The following is a 17,259-nucleotide window of genomic DNA, read 5'->3' as shown; positions in this document are numbered from 1 at the left end:
CATCCATCCACACCATCCATCCATCTACTCATCTGTCCACCCACCTGCCCATCCACATATTCACCCACCCACACATCCACTTTCACACATCCACCCATATACCTATCCACCCACCCTTCCACATATTCACTCACCCACCCATCCACATATTCATCTACCCATCCACCCACCTACCCAATCACCCACCCTCTTGTCCATCATCTATTCATCTACCCATCCACTTACCTATCTACCCCTCCACTCATCCACCCACCCATTCATCCATGCCAGACACGTGGGCCGTGGTGTAGGACAAGACAAGGCTGATAGCCTTGTGTGAATGAATGAATGAATGCCTTATTCTGCACCCCATATTTTGGGACTTCTACCTCCTCGGGCCTTCATGGGCCTTCTTCCTTGGTTTCCCCAAGGAAGGGAAGCTCTCAGCATGCACACAGAGGAACCACAGGCATAGTGGCTGAGCAGGAAAAGGGCAGGGACATCCTTGGGCCAGCATCCCTCTCCTATGGATTTGCCACCCCCCACCCCAATCCCGCCATGGCCTCCTGGGATCCTTCTTCCTGTTCCCAGCCTAGGGGATTTGGGTGAGAAAGAAGTTCTTGAGGCCGGAGAGCATGTCAGTTCTGGGCTACTTTAAGTATTTGGGGGACAAGCCAAAGTACAAAAAAAGTTCATAAAGGTCTAAAAAGTTCCTAGATCCTGACCAAGGCTGCCTGAATGCCCTGCATCCAGCCCTTTTATCAGACTTGGGGCAGAGCCCCCCACCCCACCTCTGGCACCATAGGGAGGGCAGAGGGCACACTGCTGGCAGCCCTGTCTGACCACAGCAGTATCAGACCTTGCCCATGGCAGCTCCAAGGGCCGGAGGACAAACCCACACCACACTGTGCACACCAGCAGGTGGGGTGAGTGGCATGGGTTCCTCCCTGCACCTCTCTCTGCCCTACTTCAATAGCCAGGGTATGGGAGGTCACAGCACCTAGGACAGCCTGCCTCGAAGGTGTTTGCCTCTGGCACCAAGATGATCTTAAGGCTCTCCAGCTAGCACAGGGGCTTCCACCTTTCAACAGCTTGGAACCTTCATCTTCGTGGATCTGGGCCCCAGGGCAGAGGGGCAGGGGTGAGGTGGTGTCTCTGAGTTTCCCCGGCTTAGCCCTTCTGGCTTAGTGGGGTGGTGATGCAGAGGTACCTGATCACCTCAACCTCTGCAGTACAGGTGAGGAGGGGGACTGAGGCCCCACAGAGCTCAGAGATGCTTAGGGTGGGAGGTGGGGGTTCCCAGAATCCCCAGAATCCTGGGAACTTAAGCTGCTAGAACCTAAGAGAACTAACACAAAGTGGAGTGAAAAGAGCACTTTGGAGGCTGGATTTGGGACCCCGTTCTGCCTCCAACTGGCTGCACACCCTGGGCAAGGCACCTACCCTCTCTGTCTTGGAAAAGTGAAGACACTGGGCTAGACTGGCAGTTTTCACACTGTCTGGACACTCTAGTATTCTACAGAGGTGGCTGGGTGTTAGTTTGTTAGGGATGCTTAACAAAATACTATAAACTGGATGGTTTTAGAATCATGGGAATTATTTCTCACAGTTCTGGAGGCTGGGAAGTCTGAGATCGGGGCACCAGCAGACTCAGTGTCTGGTGAGAACCCCACATTCTGGTTCATAGATGGTGGGTTCTTGTTGTATCTTCACATGGTGGAAGGGACAACGCAGCTCTCTGGTACTTTTTTTTTTTTTCTTTTTTTCTTTTTTTTTTTTTTTGAGATAGCGTCCCGGTCTGTCACACAGGCTAGAGTGCAATGATGTGATCTTGGCTCACTGCAACCTCCACCTCCTAGGTTTAAGCAATTCTTGGTCTCTGAAGTAGCTGGGATTACAGACCTGTGCCACCACACCTGGCTAATTTTTGTATTTTTAGTAGAGATGGGGTTTCACCATGTTGGCCAGGCTGGTCTTGAACTCCTGACCTCAAGTGATCTGCCTGCCTCAGCCTCCCAAAGTGCTTGGATTACAATGCAAGCCACGTCACCTGGCTGGTACTTCTTTTATAAGGGCACTAATCCCATTTATGAGGGCTCCACCCTCATGACCTAATGACCTCCCAAAGGCCCCCTAACACCTCCTAACACCATCACATAGGAGGTTAGGATTTCAAAATAGGATTTGAGGGTAGGGGGACCTAAACATTCAGACCTTAGCACATGAGGCAGGATGAGGGATGGAGCTGGGCCCTGCCTTTCTGTGTTTCATAGTTCAGGTGAGCAAGCCATTCTCTGTTCAACAGAAAGCCTTCCAGTCAGATTCTGTGCAGCTGGGGACCTTCAGATTCTCTCAGCCTGTTCCACATGCTGCAGTTTAGCACAGGATGAGCCACGGGGTCCCACTTTCCTTACAGTAGGCATGTGGGGCAGGAGAGATCAGGGACTTGTGCAAGGGAGGGCCTGAGTGCCAGCTTGCTGGGGCCCCCACCCCCTTCCTAGCCTATCTCTTGTGTTCCCAGCGCCCCCCCTTAGTCTGCCTGACAGCTGGCCATGCCCAGCTGGTATCTTTCAAGGGGCAGTGGGTTTTTCCCTTCGCTCCAGGGAGAACACCCTGCTCCAAAACTCACGGTGGGGCCGCCTGCCACCTAGTGGTCCTGGCAGACATTTCATGGCCGCAAGTCCAAGAGGGAAGTTGGCAGAGAGGGAGGCCCCAGGAAGAAGCTGGGCTGGAGCAGGCAGGAGTGCCGCTGCAGGGCTGTGAGATGCCCCAGAGCCCCTCCCTGAGGCCTCATAGCCACCATACGTTATTCACATACTCCGAAGCCCTCGACTTTACACATACTCCTTCCCTTCTCACAGCTTTATGGCATTTGCAGATGAGGAAACTGAGGCATAGAGAGGACATTAGCTCGCCTAAGATTACAGGGCCAGCTGCTACGGGGCAGAGACCTAGACCCTGCTCTCTGACTCCAAAACTGAAGGTTGACAGACAGCACACTGCACTCACCTCTTCCATTGCCAGCCAGGGAGACATAAGCCAGACAGGAAACAGGACGAGAGATGCCAGGTAGAGGATGTAGAGTCGGGACAGCAAGGGCAGGGGCGCCAGAGCCGGCTTTCTGGCCTGGTGGGGCTTTAAACAACTCAAAAGGGAGATACATAAGTGGCTCAGTGGTTCTTCTCTCATTAGGGACACCACGCCAAGCTCCATGGTAGCTTTACATTTAGTTTTTTCCAAAAATGTCTCTCTTTTATTTTTCATTATCTTATTTATTTATTTATTTATTTATTTATTTTGAGATGGAATCTCACTTCAGGCTGGAGTTCAGTAGTGCAATCTTGTCTCACTGCAACCTCCACCTCCCAGGTTCAAGCAATTATCCTGTCTCAGCCTCCAGAGTAGCTGGGATTACTGGCACCTTGCCCAGCTAACTTTTGTATTTTTGGTAGAGGTGGGGTTTCATTGTGTAGGCAGTGATCTGCCCACCTCAGCCTCCCAAAGTGCTGAGATTACAGGCATGAGCTACCACACCCGGCCATCTCTTTCCTACGCTGCTATGAAAGGGTGGGTGATCCCATGGCCATAAACCCTTTTATCTTACCCCCACCCCCACGCCCTGCCACCTACTGGACCAGGGTGTGAACTTGTCCTATATTGGCTGTAGAATTGGTAGAGATGTGTGGGCCAGCTTCACCCAGTACAACAGTTAGGAATGCTTTGGGCTCCATGTAACCCACAAAAGTAACTAATAGTGGTTTAAATCAGAGCAAGGAAGTTGTCTCTTGCATCAAGAAGTCCAGGCTAAGCACCTGGTAAGGATGGCCGTTTGTATCCAGGGAACCATGGGCCCAGCTGTTGCCATTTTTCCTTAGCTTGTGGGCTTTGGCTTTGTGCCTGTCACCTCTGATCAGAAGACAGCTGCAGTGCCCCCAGCAATGCCTCTGGGTTCCAGGCAGAAGGAAGGGGGACAGGCAAAAACCCAAAGGGATACATCCACTAAGTCTGCCTCTTTCAAAGGCTCTCCTGGAAGCCCCACCCAGTCTTCCACTTACATCTAAGGGGCCACAGCAGAGTCTCCTGCCTCTACAAGCTGCAAGTGAGTCTGGGAAGTGAGCATTTCAGTTGATGTTCCTTCCCCAAATAAAAGCACAGTTCAGTTAGGTAGAAGGGGTGGACATGATTTGAGTGGGACACTAGTAGAATCTGTCTCATGTCAAAAAAATCATCATCCTAGCCAGGCACGGTGGCTCACACCTGTAATCCCAGCACTTTGGGAGGCCAAGGCGGGTGGATCACTTGAGATTAGGAGTTTGAGACCAACCCGACCAACATGGTGAAACCCCATTTCTACTAAAAATACAAAAAGTTAGCCAAGCATGCTGGTACACGCCTGTAATCCCAGCTACTCAGGAGGTTGAGGCAGGAGAATCGCTTGATGGAGGCGGAGGTTGTGGTGAGGCGGGATCGTGCCATTGCACTCCAGCCTGGGCAACAAGAGCAAAATTCCATCTAAAAGAAAAAAATCATCATCCTGGCCCTGGAAAGGCTGGGCAGAAAGGGCTCTCCAGTGTGGGGAAAGCCCAAGGAAGCATCATGGAGGGTGGGCAGCACTGGAGACCAGAGAGAGCAGGATGTCCAGGGTCCCCTCCCCCTCCTCGGGGCCCTTGATCTCTCTATGACCTTGGCCAAGTCACCTTCCCTCTCTGGGATTCAGTTTTCTCGCTCTAAAATGAGGGGGCTTAACAAAGTTAGTATTTCTCAAACCTTTAACCAAAGTCCCAAACAAGCTCAAGAGAATGAACTTGTAAGCATCGTGTAAAATAGTGCCTTTTATCTTAAAACTTTATGAAAATTTTGCAGTCTGAAGAATCTCAAAGCTTAAATTACTTTAGGAAACACTATGTATTAAGAATATGTGTGAAGCCAAGGCAGGAGGATCACCTGAGGCCAGAAGTTTAAAACCAGCCTGGGCAACATAGCAAGACCCCTTCTCTACAGAAAATTTAAAAATTAGCCCGCAATCACTTGAGCCCAGGAGTTGGAGGCTGCAGTGAGCTATGTGTGAATTAACTTAAGAAATGGATAAATGAATGATTCAAAATTTATACTTATTTACAATCTTTAAAAATTACATGTAATAGTATAACCATAATTAAAATTTCCTCTCCATCTTTTTAAAAATTATTTTTAGAATAGATAATACATTCACATGGCTCAAAATTCTAAAGCATGTCAAAGTTCCTTAATTTATAATGAGTTTGTATCCTAATAAAGCCATCGTAAATTGAAAATATCTTAAGTTGAAATGCACTGAATTTACCTAACCTACTGAACATCATAGCTTAGCCTAGCCTAGCCTACCTTAAACGTTCTCAGAACAGTTACATTAGCCTACAGTTGGGCAAAATCATCAAAAAGCCTATTGTGTGTGTGTCAAAAATCATTCACACAGGTGGAGCATGGTGGCTCATGCCTATAATCCCAGCACTTTGGGAGGCAGAGGCAGGCAGATCACCTGAGGTCAGGCATTCAGGACCAGCCTGGCCATCATGATGAAACCCTGTCTTTACTAAAAATACAAAAATTAGCTGGGCATGGTGGCATGTGCCTGTAATCCCAGGCACTCGGGATGCTGAGGCAGGAGAATCACTTGAACCTGGGAGGCAGAGGTTGCAGTGAGCTGAGATCTCACCACGGCACTCCAGCCCAGGAAACAGAGCAACAGAGCCAGACCTAGTCTCAAAAAAAAAAAAAAAAAAAAAAAAAAAAATCATGCAAAGCTTATTTTATAATAAAGTGTTGAATATCTTATGTAATTTATTGAATACTGTACTGAAAGTAAAAAACAGGTTGGTTGTGTGGGTCCTGGAAGTATGGTTTGTACTGGATGCATATCGCTTTCACACCATCATGAAGTCAAAAAGCGTTAAGTGGAACAAATCGTTGTAACTGAGAGCCCATCTATATGTGACACACAGTGAGACGTCTGCTGCCCACTCTGTCTCCCGCCCACCCCTTTCCCCACACTGAAGGTATTCCCATTTCTGTTTCTTGTGTATCCTTTAAATTTGTAAATGTTTTGAAAATCATTTTTAAAATAAGCAAGAGTTCCATCCCCAAGGGGAGCCAATGAAAAGTTTTCAGCAAGGCCCAGGCAGCTCAGGGCTGAAGTCTAGGAAGCTTGCGGAGGCTGGATGGTGGCGTGGGTGGAGCTCAGCTGTTGAAGCAGGTGACGCATTGCAGGTGTGCCGCTGGCAGCGGTGGTGGGCGGGGCTTGGAGGAGGTGGGTGGGGCAGGCCAAGCTCCTTGTCTCTGGTGGGCGGAGGCGGTCCTACCTCGGGTTCCACACCCTTGTCCACGCAGGTTCCTACTACCTGACCACCACCTACGGGGCCCTGGAGCACATCAAGAACTACGACAAGATCACGGTGACCCGGCAGCTGAGCATGGAGGTGCAGGACTCCATCCACCGCTGGGAGCGCCGGCGCACGCTCAACAAGGCCCGGGCCTCCCGCTCCTCCGTGCAGGTGACAGTGACAGCTGGGACCGGGAGTGGGAGGGGCCCGGTGGGACCTTGTCCCAGACACCATCCCTGCTGCCCACTGGCTCAGGAGCCGTGACATCGCCTGGCTGCTCCAGCTGCCCAGCCCTGCCTTAGGGAGCAGTGAGGCTCCCCACACCAAAGGAAGGGCCCCCAACCCCTGCTGCCACTGTGTGTCCAGGACTTGGGTGCGCCTAGAAACGTATCAGCAGGCATTGGTGTTCTCGCTGGGCAGGCAGGAAGGCTGCGGGAGGAATGAGACACGTGTACCCATCATTCCTTAGCGCCTCCTATGGCCCAGCACCCTGCCAGGGCTGGAGATGTGGACTTTTTGTCCCAGTCCCTGCCTTTAAGTAGCCCACAGTCTGATCTACAGCCCCATCCCTTAGTCACTGGACAAATGTAGCAGCTGCCAAGGGTCTCTGTACTCCCCAGCAGCCCGGCAGCCCACCCCTCCCCACACCTCTCTCTATACAGACTCACTATTCAAACCAGTCCTGCCCCTCCTCAACTTCACTGCCCCACCCAGCCCCAGGCTGCATCAAATCCGGGTGTCCCCAGGTCCCCAACATGCCCAGCCCAGTTCACTGGCTTCTCAGCCTCTGCCCTAACTGGCCAATCTCCCCTTCTTCACTGGCCATCACTGCCCATCCTTTAAGACAACTCAGTTTCCCCAATGCCCCTCCTCTGAGAAGCCTTCCCTGATACACACACACACACTCTTCCCACAGGCTTGGTGGGGTCCCCTCCTCTGGGCTTCCGGCAGCCTCCCCCTTTACAGCACATATCACGTCCTATCATCCTCTGAATATGAAGCTGTCACCTCTGGGAAGGCACAGCCCATGGTTCACATGGCTCAGGGACCCCAAGCCCAGGGCCTGGGACAGAGTGGGACTGGATGTATGAAAATGAAAAAAGGAAGGAGTTGGACCACTGAGCCAGGCATATCCAGAGCTGCAAGCAGCTATGCAGACTCACTCCTCTGACACCCAGAGCACACCAGTCCTGAGCCCCACTCCTGGCTTTCAAGATGGTGCATCTGTAATAAGCAGAGCACAGGCCTGGGAAGCAGGAGGCTTGAGCTCTGGACTTGGCCCTGTACAAGCTTGCTGTACTCAGCAATCCCTGCCCCACTCTGGGACTCAGTTTTCCTGTCCAAACAGGCTGACTATGGCTAATCAATTTAATAACTGACTGGGGAAAAAACAAAAGCTCTGATTTTAGCATCTGTCCATTTCCATGGTGTGAATACTCCATGGCCAATTTCAACTTGGCATCACTGAATGTGGAACTGGAATGAAGTGTGTGCAGTCAGCTCTCCCCAGCCAGTGTGAGCCACCAGCTCCAGTACACCTTTGTTCCCATCCCCTCCCAACACACTGGCCCCCCATGGACTGTGGGGACATGGACACTCTTGGTCCATGCCTGGCCTGGGCCCGTACTTCCTGACTCCACCCTAGGAGTTCCTGATGCTGAGCCAGGCAGAGCATGGGTGAAATTGACCACCTGCTGTTGGGGAGATGGAAGCTTGGGAGGGGTCCCCCTCAGCACCACATCTGGGATCTGGGAAGGGCACCACCCTCTGCCCCCTCCCAGTGCCTCCTCTGCACCCCATGCCTTGAGGGGTGGGCATCCTTCCCTGGGGAGGAAAGCCCAGAGCTGGACAGTCACAAGCAGGTGGATAGGACCCTGGGAGGCCTAATGGAGGACAGGGAGCCCTAAGGCAGCCACTAAGAGGGAATGGGCCGGGCTTTTCCCGTCCTGAAAGAAAAATGGGTGGTGCCCATGAAGCTCTTGACAGGATCCCTGCCCCTCCTAAGCCCTCGCCAGCAGTGGCCATCAGGTTCTCCACCAAGCCGAGATCTTCAGCCGCTCCCGGCGCAGGCCTGCTGTTCCCAAGCGAGCCACGAGGGGGCAGCCCCGCACGCAGTGTCACTTCCTGCAGCCCAGAGCCCGGGGGAGGCGGAGGCCGCTCCGCGCCGGAGCTTCCCGCGTCTGCTCACTCACTCCTGGGAGGCGGTCGCTGTCCCCATTTCACAGCCAAGGCTCGAGGAACCAAGGCCACACAGGCAGTGGGAGCGGATTCAAAGCCCGCAGGTGTGGGGTGGGGGCCCTAAGGGTGGAGGACGGCTGGCGAGCGCCCTGCGGGTGCTGCGACTACCCAGCCCCAGCCGCAGGCGTCGCCTCGCCCTGCCCCCTGCCCGCCCGGCTCAGGCTGGGCCCTACCCACCCGATTGCGCCCTGCCTGCGCAGCTCCTCCGAGCCCCGGGGCCCTTGCAGCCCTAAGGGGCTGGTCTGTGCCGCCCGCCCGCACTGTGGGATGCCTGGGCCGGCTCGCACATCCCTTATCTGTGCTGCCCTCTGTGCCCAGCATTGCGCCTGGGTTGCCGGGGAATTACCTGGAAGGAGGGAGGGAGGGAATGAATGAATGAATGAACGAACGGTGGGAAGCCTGTGGACCGGCAGCCAGGGGGCGCTCCTCATTGCAGGGTCTCCGAGACGCCCCTTAATTCATCCCCAGAACTGTCTGCCCAGCTGGGAGGCGAGGCAGGGAAGGGGGGCGGGTCCCCCGCAGGCTCACGGCACGGCCAGGTATGGCGCAGGTGCCGGACTCCCCGCCCGCTGGGCGCCGTCACCCGCTGTCCATCCAGGGAGGGGCCTGGGCCGGGAGAGGGCTGGGGGCCCGGCCGAGGCCGCCTGGGGAGACAGGGCCCCGCCGTGACCGCAGGCTCCGCGTGTCTCCGCAGGACTTCATCTGCGTGTCGTACCTGGAGCCTGAGCAGCAGGCGCGAACGCTGGCGTCGCGGGCGGACACCCCGGCCCAGGCGCTGTGCGTGCAGTGCGCGGAGAAGTTCGCGGTGGCGCGGCCGCAGGCGCACCGGCTGTTCGTGCTGGTGGACGGGCGCTGCTTCCAGCTGGCGGACGACGCGCTGCCGCACCGCATCAAGGGCTACCTGCTGCGCTGCGAGCCCAAGCGCGACTTCCACTTCGTCTACCGCCCCCTGGACGGCGGCGGCGGCGGCGGCGGCGGTGGCGGTGGCGGGAGCCCGCCCTGCCTGGTGGTGCGGGAGCCCAACTTCCTGTGAGGGCGACGCAGGCGGGGCCGGGGGCTCGGGGCGCTCCCCCGTCACCCCCAGGCGCACCTCTGGCCGCACACCCCCGACAGCGACGCCCACGCAACACAGGGACACGGGGCTTTCCACGACGTGCCCAGGCCAACGTCGTAGGACAGTTGTGAAAATGTCAGGACGCACGGCCAAGGCCATCCCTGAGGGCAGGTCACAGCACTGAGACACTGAGAGGCCGTGTTCTTCATTAGACGGAAAGGGAAACCGAGGCTCAGAGAAGAGAGAGGCGCCCCGGGCCGCGGCCGCCAACAAACCCGCCCTCTTCACACGCAGCCCCTCCGGCCATTTCCCCTGAGTCCCCCCACGCCCACGCCATCCTCGGTCTTTGCAAGGAAGGGCCCGAGCTTAGTTTCCCAGGACTGGCCGAGGAAGCGGCGCCGGCCACAGCTGCTCCACGTGCCCTCAGGGTGGACCCAGCATCTCAGGAGTACCGTAGGATGCGTGTTGAGACCCTCACCCCTGCCCCAGAGCCTGCCCTTAGCTCCCAGCGCCCCGAGACCTGGTCGTTCTGCGCCCCGTCGGAAGTCGCCAGACACATGCCGGAGCGCCAAGCAAGACCAGCTCCAGGGACCCACGGACAAGCCCAGCCCCGCCTCAGGGAAAACTGACAGGGCCTTTCCCTGCAGCACGCCCCGGAGCCGTGGCCGATTGCAGGAGCCATCGTGTGGGGAGAATTTAATAAAAGCCCTTTTGAAAATGGCATCTCCTTTCCCGAAGGCGCTGGAGCTCTGCACAGCCAGCCCCCCATTCACAGCCTCACCCCCTTCCCAGGTGGCTTCAGAAAACCCCTTTGCCATGGGGATCCTGTCCTCTGCCAGAGCCTGTTGCATACTCTGAGCACCCTCGGGACCCTGGCCTCTGTCTGCCCCTAAGCCCGGTGGTCTTCTGCCTCCGACCATCCTTGATTCCCATCATCCCCAGCTCAGGATCAGAACCGTCTGTCACCTCTCGCAGGGATTCCATTCCCTGTAGTCTTCGCCTCGTCACCTTCTATCTCCTATACATCCTCCTCATTTTTTGTTTTGTTTTTTGTTTTTGTTTGTTTTGTTTTTTTGTTTTTTGAGACGGGATCTCCTCATTCTGCTGCCCTGGCGGGAGTACAGTGCTTCGATCAGGGCTCACTGCAGTCTCAACCACCCAGGCTCAGGAGGTCTTCCCACCTCAGCCTCCCAAGTAGCTGGGACTATGGCCATGTGCCACCACACCTGGTTAATTTTTTGGTATTTTGTGTAAGAGACGGGGTTTCACTGTGTTGCCCAGGCTAGTAGGAAGCCTTTCCTAATTCCCCAGGTTGGGCCAGAGACTGTCTGACAGACCATCAAATGGTAACTATCGACTGAAGCCTCTGCTTTTTTTTTTTCTTTTTTTTTTTTTTTTTTTTTTTTTTAATTTGAGACAGAGTCTTGCTCTTTTGCCCACACTGAAGTGCAGTGCCTCAATCTCGGCACACTGTGCAACCTCTGCCTCTGAGGTTCAAGCAATTCTAATGCCTTAGTTTCTCAAGTAGCTGGGATTACAGGTGCGCCACCACGCCCGGCTAATTTTTGTATTTTCAGTAGAGATGGGGTTTCACCATATTGGCCAGGCTGGTCTCGAACTCCTAACCTCAAGTGATCCGCCCACCTTGGCCTCCCAAAATGTTGGGACTACAGGCATGAGCCACTGAACCCAGCTGAGGCCTGTTTTCTCCACCAGCTGTGCACCATTTGTGTCTGCGTCCTCAGTGTTGATTGGAAATAGGTGCTCGTGGGCTCCTCCCACGTCAATGCTCCTCTAGGCCCTGGGAAGCAGCACAAAGCTCATGCGGAACCCAGCATCAATGGCCCTGAGCCCAGCATCCAGGGAACGGCATCTGGACTGGGCTGAGTTAAATTCCTTGGCACCCACCAGCTCACTCAGCCAGTCAACAAACACCCATTAGACTCTGGGCCCAGGCCAGCATGGTGCGAGCAGCAGCGGGTGCTCTTAGATGCAGCCTGGTCCCGAAGGTCAGTGTCACCAATGTGAAAAAAAGGCAAATACCCAGAGGGTGAGGATGCCCAGTTGTGATCTTAGATTGCCCCCAACACCCCCACCCCAGTCCCCACCAAGGCAGACACCACCCTCTTCCTCTGCTTCCAAGCTCCCGTCAGCCCTGGGCTGGGCTGGGCAACACAGCCTCCTGCCCCGGCTTTCGGGCCAGCAGCACCCTGCCTCCCACCAGGCCCGTGCAGTCTCACACATGCTGGCAGATGCCCATACATTCTTCAAAACCCATCTTCAAGCTTATAAGCCTGGTGGGAAAGGTTGGGGGATTCTGTTTCCCCAACCACCGTGTGGCCCAGGTTTGGGGTGGAGCTGTGGTTCAGAGGGTGCATGCAGCACCTGCCTCGCTCTGGGTTCTGTTGCCTGGTTTCCAGGAAGGAGATGGAGCTTGCCAGTGGGTTGCATTGAGAGAGCCGCTGTAAGAACGTGTGTATGTGTGCATGCGTATGTGTGTGTGTGCGCGCACGTGTGTGTGTGTGTGTATTTGCTATGTGTGCCAGGCCCGCCCTCCATCCTGAGGCCAATGCTGGAATCCACCTGTCAGAAGAAGCCGGTGAGCCCTCGTGAGCCCCCCGAGAGCAGGAGAGGGGTTATCTGGAGCACTTGTCATGTGGATGTGTCTGCCCCCAGGGAGCTATGACCGGGAAAGCTGGGGGGCCTGACACAGGGCCAGGAGAAAACATAATGTGAGCTTCAAGAGTACAGATATTCCCACTGCCCCCAGTGGGCTGTGACTGGAAAAATGGGAAGTTGATTGCATTTGAAGATAGAGCTTTTGAAGAGATGATTAATGTTAGGCCAGGCATGGAGGCTTATGTCCATAATCTCAGCACTTTGGGAGGCCAAGGCAATGGACCACTTGAGGTCAGGAGTTTGAGACCAGCCTGGCCAACAAGGCTTTCTCTACTAACATGGCCTGTCTCTACTAAAAACACAAAAATCAGCCAGGCGTGGTGGTGGGAGCCTCTAATTCCCAGCTACTCAGGAAGCTGAGGCAGGAGAATCACTTGAACCCTGGAGGTGGAGGTTGCAGTGAGCCGAGATCACTCCATTGCACTCCCGCAGGAGACGATCAAGACTCTGTCTCAAATAAATAAATAAATAAATAAATAAGGTCATTCAGGTGGGCCCTAATCCAATACAACTGATGTCCTTATAAGAAAAGAGACACCAGGGACCTGTGAACAGGAGGAGGCTGTGTGAGGAGAGAAGGTGGCTCTCTGCCAGCTCAGGAGAGAGGTCTCAGGAAAAAGTAACCCTACCAACACGTTGATCTCGAACTTCCAGCCTTCAGAACTGTGAGAAAATGAGTTTTCACAGAATGGGCAATGACAAATATTCCAGGTAACCCCGCTGGTGGCTCATGAGTGCTCCCCGGCCTCTCCTGACAGGTGAACTCCAGCATTAGCCTCAGGGTGGAGGGCTGGGCACACGCATGCGTGCACATGCACACACACACACACACACACACACACAAATGCACGCCCTAGGGTGCTGGGGGTCAGGCCTTCAACATATGCATTTTTGGAGGGACACAATTTAGTCTGTAACGGGGTGACTTGTCCCACCCAGTTCAAGCTAACGAAATGAGTTTGAACTCAGGGCTGACTGACCCTAAACCCACGGCTCTCTCCTGCCCCCATGCAGCACCCCAAGTGACGGATCTTAGAAAACCAAAGTCGGAAAAGCAGGCAGTGGCTGTTGTGACCTGGCTCATGGGCCCAGGATGCAACTGATGAGTCCTGACGTCTCCACTACCCCGAGCGAGGGCTGAGGAGTGCAGTGCTGGGCGTGTGTGTGTCCAAGGGTGACCAGGCCAGTGGCCTGATGCACGGCAGGGTCTGTGTCTCCTCCCTGGCGTTTGTCCCTCTCCCCATGGCCTCTGGCTCCCTCCTTCCTGCGCTTTTACCCTGCACAGCCTGTGGGTGGGACCAGGCCAGCAGTCCTGGGAGAAGCTACCAGGGTTTCTCCAGAGAGACCAGGTGTGCCTGGCCCTGTGCCTCCCCATCCCCATGGCCCTCCCATGACAGCTGGGCACAGTGTCCTGCCTGCCATGAGATGTCCCAAACTGAAGAGGCCTGGCCAGGATGGCCCTACAACCCCTTAATGGGTGTATTGCCTTCACCCCAGAAATCAGCAAGTTTCTTCTGGCAGGGACAGACCCACAGGTGAGGTGAGTGGAGAAGAACAGAAGCCCGGGGGCAGGGAGCAGCCAGAGAAGCAGAGTGGGGGGTGTCCCCTGGGTGCAGTGTAGACACCCCTTCCCCCACCCCACATACACTCACAGATGAGCCTGCCTTCCCCTCTCAGCAGGCCCAAGGCCATGTCTGCAAGGCTAGGCACACATTTGCGGGTGCGGTTGCCAGGTACCTGCTCAGCCAGCCGGGATCCAGGATTCAGATGCCTTCTGCTCAGTGGGATCACCGGTTGGAGGAGGGGGAGCAGCTGTGGCTGGAGCAGGCCCTGCCTTCACAGGAAGGTCCTGCGGAGCAGGGCTTTGGAGGGAAAGTGCCATCTCCCAATGGTGGCTTTTCTCCTACCAGTTTGCTGGGACACACTGGCTTCCAGGAAAGCTGTCCAGAAACCGCCCCCGTGCAGCCCATGCAGCCCTAAACCAGCAGGAAATCCTGAAATGTTTGGCTTCCGGGTCAGAAAACCTACTCAGTGATTCAGTGGGAAGAACTGAACTGAAGCCGGAAGACCTGGGCTCCAGGCCAGCTGCAAGCCCTGTGCACAACCTTAACAACTTTGAGCCTCAGTTTCCCCATTCTTAAAATGAAAATGCATATTATATACTGACTTCCCAGGCTCCTTGCAGGGATTATCCAAGTTCCTGGGTGGGGGCAGGCAGGGGACGTCTCGGATCTTCTTGAAAAGGTAAATCAACTCAAGGCTAGCACGTACGGGCACGGAAGGCGTTTGCTGCCAAAGCTGCATGGCTGAGGGGACGAGCGGAGCTGAAATCCAGTCTGTGTGCCACTTATCAGGGCCAATACCCTGTCTTGGGCCCATGTCCCCTCAGAAGAAGGGACATCTTTTCCAAATCTGTATGAAGGAATTTTATGGTTTAGAGTGAGTACAAGACTCAAATCTGAGGCTTGCTGAGCCATGGGGCTAGTTGCAATTCAATGTGAGCAGCAGAAGGCACCACACTTTACGGGTCCTGCAGAATGGAGGGCATGTAACCAGCCTGGAGCAAGGAAAGAGGGCTTCCTGGAGACAGGGGTGCCTGCACTAGTTCTTGAAGGATAAGAGGCTGGCCGGAGCAGAAGGGAACAGAAGAACCCCTTCTAGGCTGTTTGAAAACAATTCTCCACGGGTTGCTTGCATTTCTGCATGTATAGTGAAAAGTCATTGGCAGCTTTTATTCCAGACTATCTTTTTAAGACTACTTGAGTATCGGCTGGCCATACTCAAGCACCCAGGCCTCACTTCAGTCCTCCTGATGACCATCTCCCTTGAGAGGCTGCAGCCACCTCAGCTGACTTAATGACTTGTCCTGGGTGAAAGGCAGTGACCAGTTCTCCTGGGGACAATGAAAATATACTACAAAGATGTGGCCCTTAAACAGCTAAAAAATGCAATCTGCAGCTGGGCGCGGTGGCTCTCGCCTGTAATCCCAGCACTTTGGGAGGCTGAGGCGGGCAGATCATGAGGTCAAGAGATTGAGACCATCCTGACCAATATGGTGAAACCGGTCTCTACTAAAAATACAAAATTTAGCTGGGCGTGGTGGCGCATGCCTGTAATCCCAGCTACTCAGGAGGCTGAGGCAGGATAATTGCTTGAATCTGGGAGGTAGAGGTTGTGGTAAGCAATTGCACCACTGCATTCCAGCCTGGCAACAGAGACTCATCTAAAAAAAAAAAAAAAAATAAAATCTGCTATGTCTTCAATATGCTATGTCAAAAAGAGGAAAGAAACATGAAAAAAAAAAAGATACAAAATATGGGGTGCAGCGGTACACATACGTCTGTAATTCCAGCTACTGGGGAGGCTGAGGCAGGAGAATCTCTTAAACCTGGGAGACAGAGGTTGCTGTGAGCCAAGATTGTGCCTCTGCATTCCAGCCTGGTGACAGAGCGAGACTCGTCTTAAAAAAAAAAAAAATGCAATCTGCTATGTCAAAAAGAGCTAAGAAACATGAAAAAAAAATACAAAATATGGGGTGCAGTAGTACATGTCTGTAATCCCAGCTACATGGGAAGCTGAGGCAGGAGGATCGCTTGAGCCCGAAGTTCAAGACCAGCCTCAGCAACATAACGAGACCCCATCTTAAAAATAAATTAATTAATTAAATAAAAAATGTTAAAGACGTGAAAGAATAACCTAAACTGGAATACGAAAACTTAAGAATTTAGATAGTAGAGGCTGGGCGCGGTGGCTCACGCCTGTAATCCTAGCACTTTGGGAGGCTGAGGCAGGCGGATCACGAGGTCAAGAGATAGAGACAATCCTGGCCATGGTGAAACCCCGTCTGTACTAAAAATACAAAAATTAGCCAGGTGTGGTCACACACGCCTGTGGTCCCAGCTACTCGGGAGGCTGAGGCGGAAGAATCGCTTGAACCCAGGAGACGGAGGTTGCAGTGAGCCGAGATTGCGCCACTGCACTCCAGCCTGGCGACAGAGCAAGACTCCGTCTCAAAAAAATAGAATTTAGATAGTAAAACTGAGGAAAAAAATTAGAACGAAAAGAATCATTTCAGAAATAAAAACTGAGAAGGAAAACAAGACCACAGAAACATGACTAAAAATGCATGATTGGGAAAAGGAAATGGAAAAGAGAATTTTTTTCTTTTCTTTTTTTTTTTGTTATTTTTTTAGAGACAGGATCTTGTTCTGTTGCCCACTGCAGCCTCCAACTCCTGGGCTCAAGTGGTCCCCTCTCTCCCTCTCTCTCTCTCTTTCCTTTTTTTTGAGACAGAGTTTTGTTCTTGTTGCCCAGGCTGAAGTGCAAGGGCACAGATCTCCGCTCACTAAAACCTGCCTCCCGGGTTCAAGTGATTCTCCTGCCTCAGCCTCCTGAGTAGCTGGGATTACAGGAGCCCACCACCATACCCAGCTAATTTTTGTATTTTTAGTAGCAACGGGGTTTTGCCACATTGGCCAGGCTGGTCTCGAACTCATGACCTCGTGATCCGCCTGCCTCAGCCTCCCAAAGTGCTGGGATTACAGGCGTGAGCCATTGCACTCAGCCCAGAGTTTTCTTGTGTTTGCTTAAACAACTTTGTAAATCATATAGGACTTCTTTGGTATCTGCTGCAAATTTGAAAACTATTTCCAAGACTATTTGGGTATGGCATAATTATACTGTTTTGTAAAGTAAAAGATCATGAAAAAAATTAAGATCTAAAAATATTTAACTCACCAATAATAAACACATTTTGCGTTAATATATTTTCTATGACAAATAACCATTTTGCCACGTTGGCCAGGCTGGTCTCGAACTCCTGACCTTGTGATCCGCCTGCCTCGGCCTCCCAAAATGATGGAATTACAGGCGTGAGGCACCACACCTGGCCCCTCCCTCCCTTCCTTCCTTTCTCTCTCTCTCTCTCTCTTTCTTTCTTTCTTCTCTCTC

General features: G+C 53.5%; 1 protein-coding gene across 3 annotated transcripts in view; it reads left to right on the top strand.

The window, feature by feature from the left end:
- Nucleotides 1–10,350, top strand: part of RIN3 (Ras and Rab interactor 3) — a 173,767-nt gene extending 163,417 nt beyond the window's left edge. For 2 of the 3 annotated variants that reach the window (XM_032287593.1, XM_032287595.1), the window contains 2 exons: nt 6,346–6,509; nt 9,271–10,350. In XM_032287593.1, coding sequence (XP_032143484.1) covers nt 6,346–6,509; nt 9,271–9,609 — 503 coding nt within the window. In that variant the 3' untranslated portion in view covers nt 9,610–10,350. The remainder of the gene's footprint in view (nt 1–6,345; nt 6,510–9,270) is intronic. The other variant, XM_032287594.1, reaches the window with a different exon arrangement.
- Nucleotides 10,351–17,259: the final 6,909 nt, after the last annotated feature.

Source organism: Sapajus apella, unplaced genomic scaffold (assembly GCF_009761245.1).
Source record: "Sapajus apella isolate SASKATOON/1434 unplaced genomic scaffold, GSC_monkey_1.0 scaffold20, whole genome shotgun sequence".
Lineage (NCBI taxonomy): Eukaryota > Metazoa > Chordata > Mammalia > Primates > Cebidae > Sapajus > Sapajus apella.
The sequence above is the reverse complement of the archived record's forward strand: the minus strand, read 5'-3'. Positions and strand labels throughout refer to the sequence as shown.